The sequence below is a fragment of the Odontomachus brunneus genome, unplaced genomic scaffold (assembly GCF_010583005.1).
Source record: "Odontomachus brunneus isolate Ranch 3 - 2012 unplaced genomic scaffold, Obru_v1 Obru_scaffold_001, whole genome shotgun sequence".
NCBI lineage: Eukaryota > Metazoa > Arthropoda > Insecta > Hymenoptera > Formicidae > Odontomachus > Odontomachus brunneus.
The window spans coordinates 7,676,487-7,677,978 of NW_022639451.1; the positions used below are offsets into that span (position 1 = coordinate 7,676,487).

General features: G+C 35.1%; 1 protein-coding gene across 1 annotated transcript in view; it reads left to right on the forward strand.

Annotated features, from left to right (window-relative positions):
• The first annotated feature begins 604 nt into the window (after positions 1–604).
• Positions 605–1,492, forward strand: part of LOC116853440 (general transcription and DNA repair factor IIH helicase subunit XPB) — a 19,237-nt gene continuing 18,349 nt past the window's right edge. The window contains exons 1-3 of the mRNA XM_032834567.1: positions 605–903; positions 1,088–1,293; positions 1,373–1,483. Of these exons, the coding sequence (XP_032690458.1) occupies positions 870–903; positions 1,088–1,293; positions 1,373–1,483 (351 nt within the window). The 5' untranslated portion in view covers positions 605–869. The remainder of the gene's footprint in view (positions 904–1,087; positions 1,294–1,372; positions 1,484–1,492) is intronic.

The following is a 1,492-nucleotide window of genomic DNA, read 5'->3' on the forward strand; positions in this document are numbered from 1 at the left end:
TCGCTATGAAGCTAATCCGATTACTGCTGAGACAGCTTTTACTAAAATCTAATTAAGCTAGGTGACTTTTGTAGCTAGGCTACTTGACTTTTCCGGTCAAGTACATACGAATTTATGTACCATGTAATTTTTCTCTAAAGGCCAAATGATACTAACGATTGGCGATAAGACCAAATCACACTAGCAATTGGCGATAGATGATTGACGATTGAAGATTGGAACTTGACCAATTGGAACAAAGCAAGCCAAGGCTGAAGGCTTGTTGATTCGTTAAAATCTAATCTTTAATTGTTAATCGCCAATCGCTAGTGTGATTTGGCCTTAAGTCTGCAACCAGAGAGAGAGAGAGAGAGAAAGAAAAACATGGTAGCATTTGATCTGTTCTTTTGAGCTGCACTACTGCAATAAATTAAAGTGAGATTAAATTTATTTGTCTTATTCTAACTTATTGCATCAGTTAGCAGTGTAGCTGAAAAGAACAAACCTAGGTTGCGTTCTGTTTCACGCATTATGCACGCATTGCCTACAATATACGTGACACGAACTATAGATAAATGCGCGCATATGCGTGAAACGGAACGCGGTCCTATTGAGGCGCGTTCGAAAACTCCACCCGGGTTCTTCTCCTCTCTCTTTATCTCACTCCTGTATCTTTTTCACTCCAACGCGGCGAGTGCACTCGGATAGAGTTTTCGAACGCACACTTGGTAGTATGCTCTCCAGTGTTCTTCGAGTGTGTCCTGTATTGTCAGCTTTAGAGACTGACTTTAAGTTAATAGTTATATATATATATAGTAAACTTTAAGTTATTTAGTTACAAACAAAGAGTAAATAAATATAGGAAATTATAACAAATCTATTCTGAAGAAATGGGTCCTCCAAAACGTTTCAAAAGGGACAATAGTACGTATAATCTAAATCTTTATATACTATTTCATTTATCATAAATTAAACTTTTATATTTTATGCGACTTTTGCATTTATGTCCTATTTTTACATTGTTGTAATGTGTATATATATATGAACAAAAGTAGTACATGCAATTGTACTGTATACCTCAATTCATTATTCGTACTTACTAATAAAGGTAAATGGAAAAAGCGTAAAGAAGATTATGATGAATACAATGATGAAGATTCAATCGATAGTAATGAAGCAGATGGTGTGCCAGATGCAGCAAAAAATGATATGGAGAAACAGGACGAGAGTGCAATCGAAGATGAGTTTGGAGCAAAAGATTATCGCTTACAAATGATTTTAAAATCAGATTGTGCATCTAGACCACTATGGGTGGTAAGCTGTTAGGTTTTAATCAAATAAGATCATAGGATTACATTACTTTCTCTTTATAGACATTTAGTAATCTTTATAGGCACCAAATGGGCATATCTTTTTGGAATCCTTTTCTCCTGTATATAAACATGCTCATGATTTTTTAATAGCAATATCAGAACCTGTATGCCGACCAGAATATATTCACGAGGTAGATTTT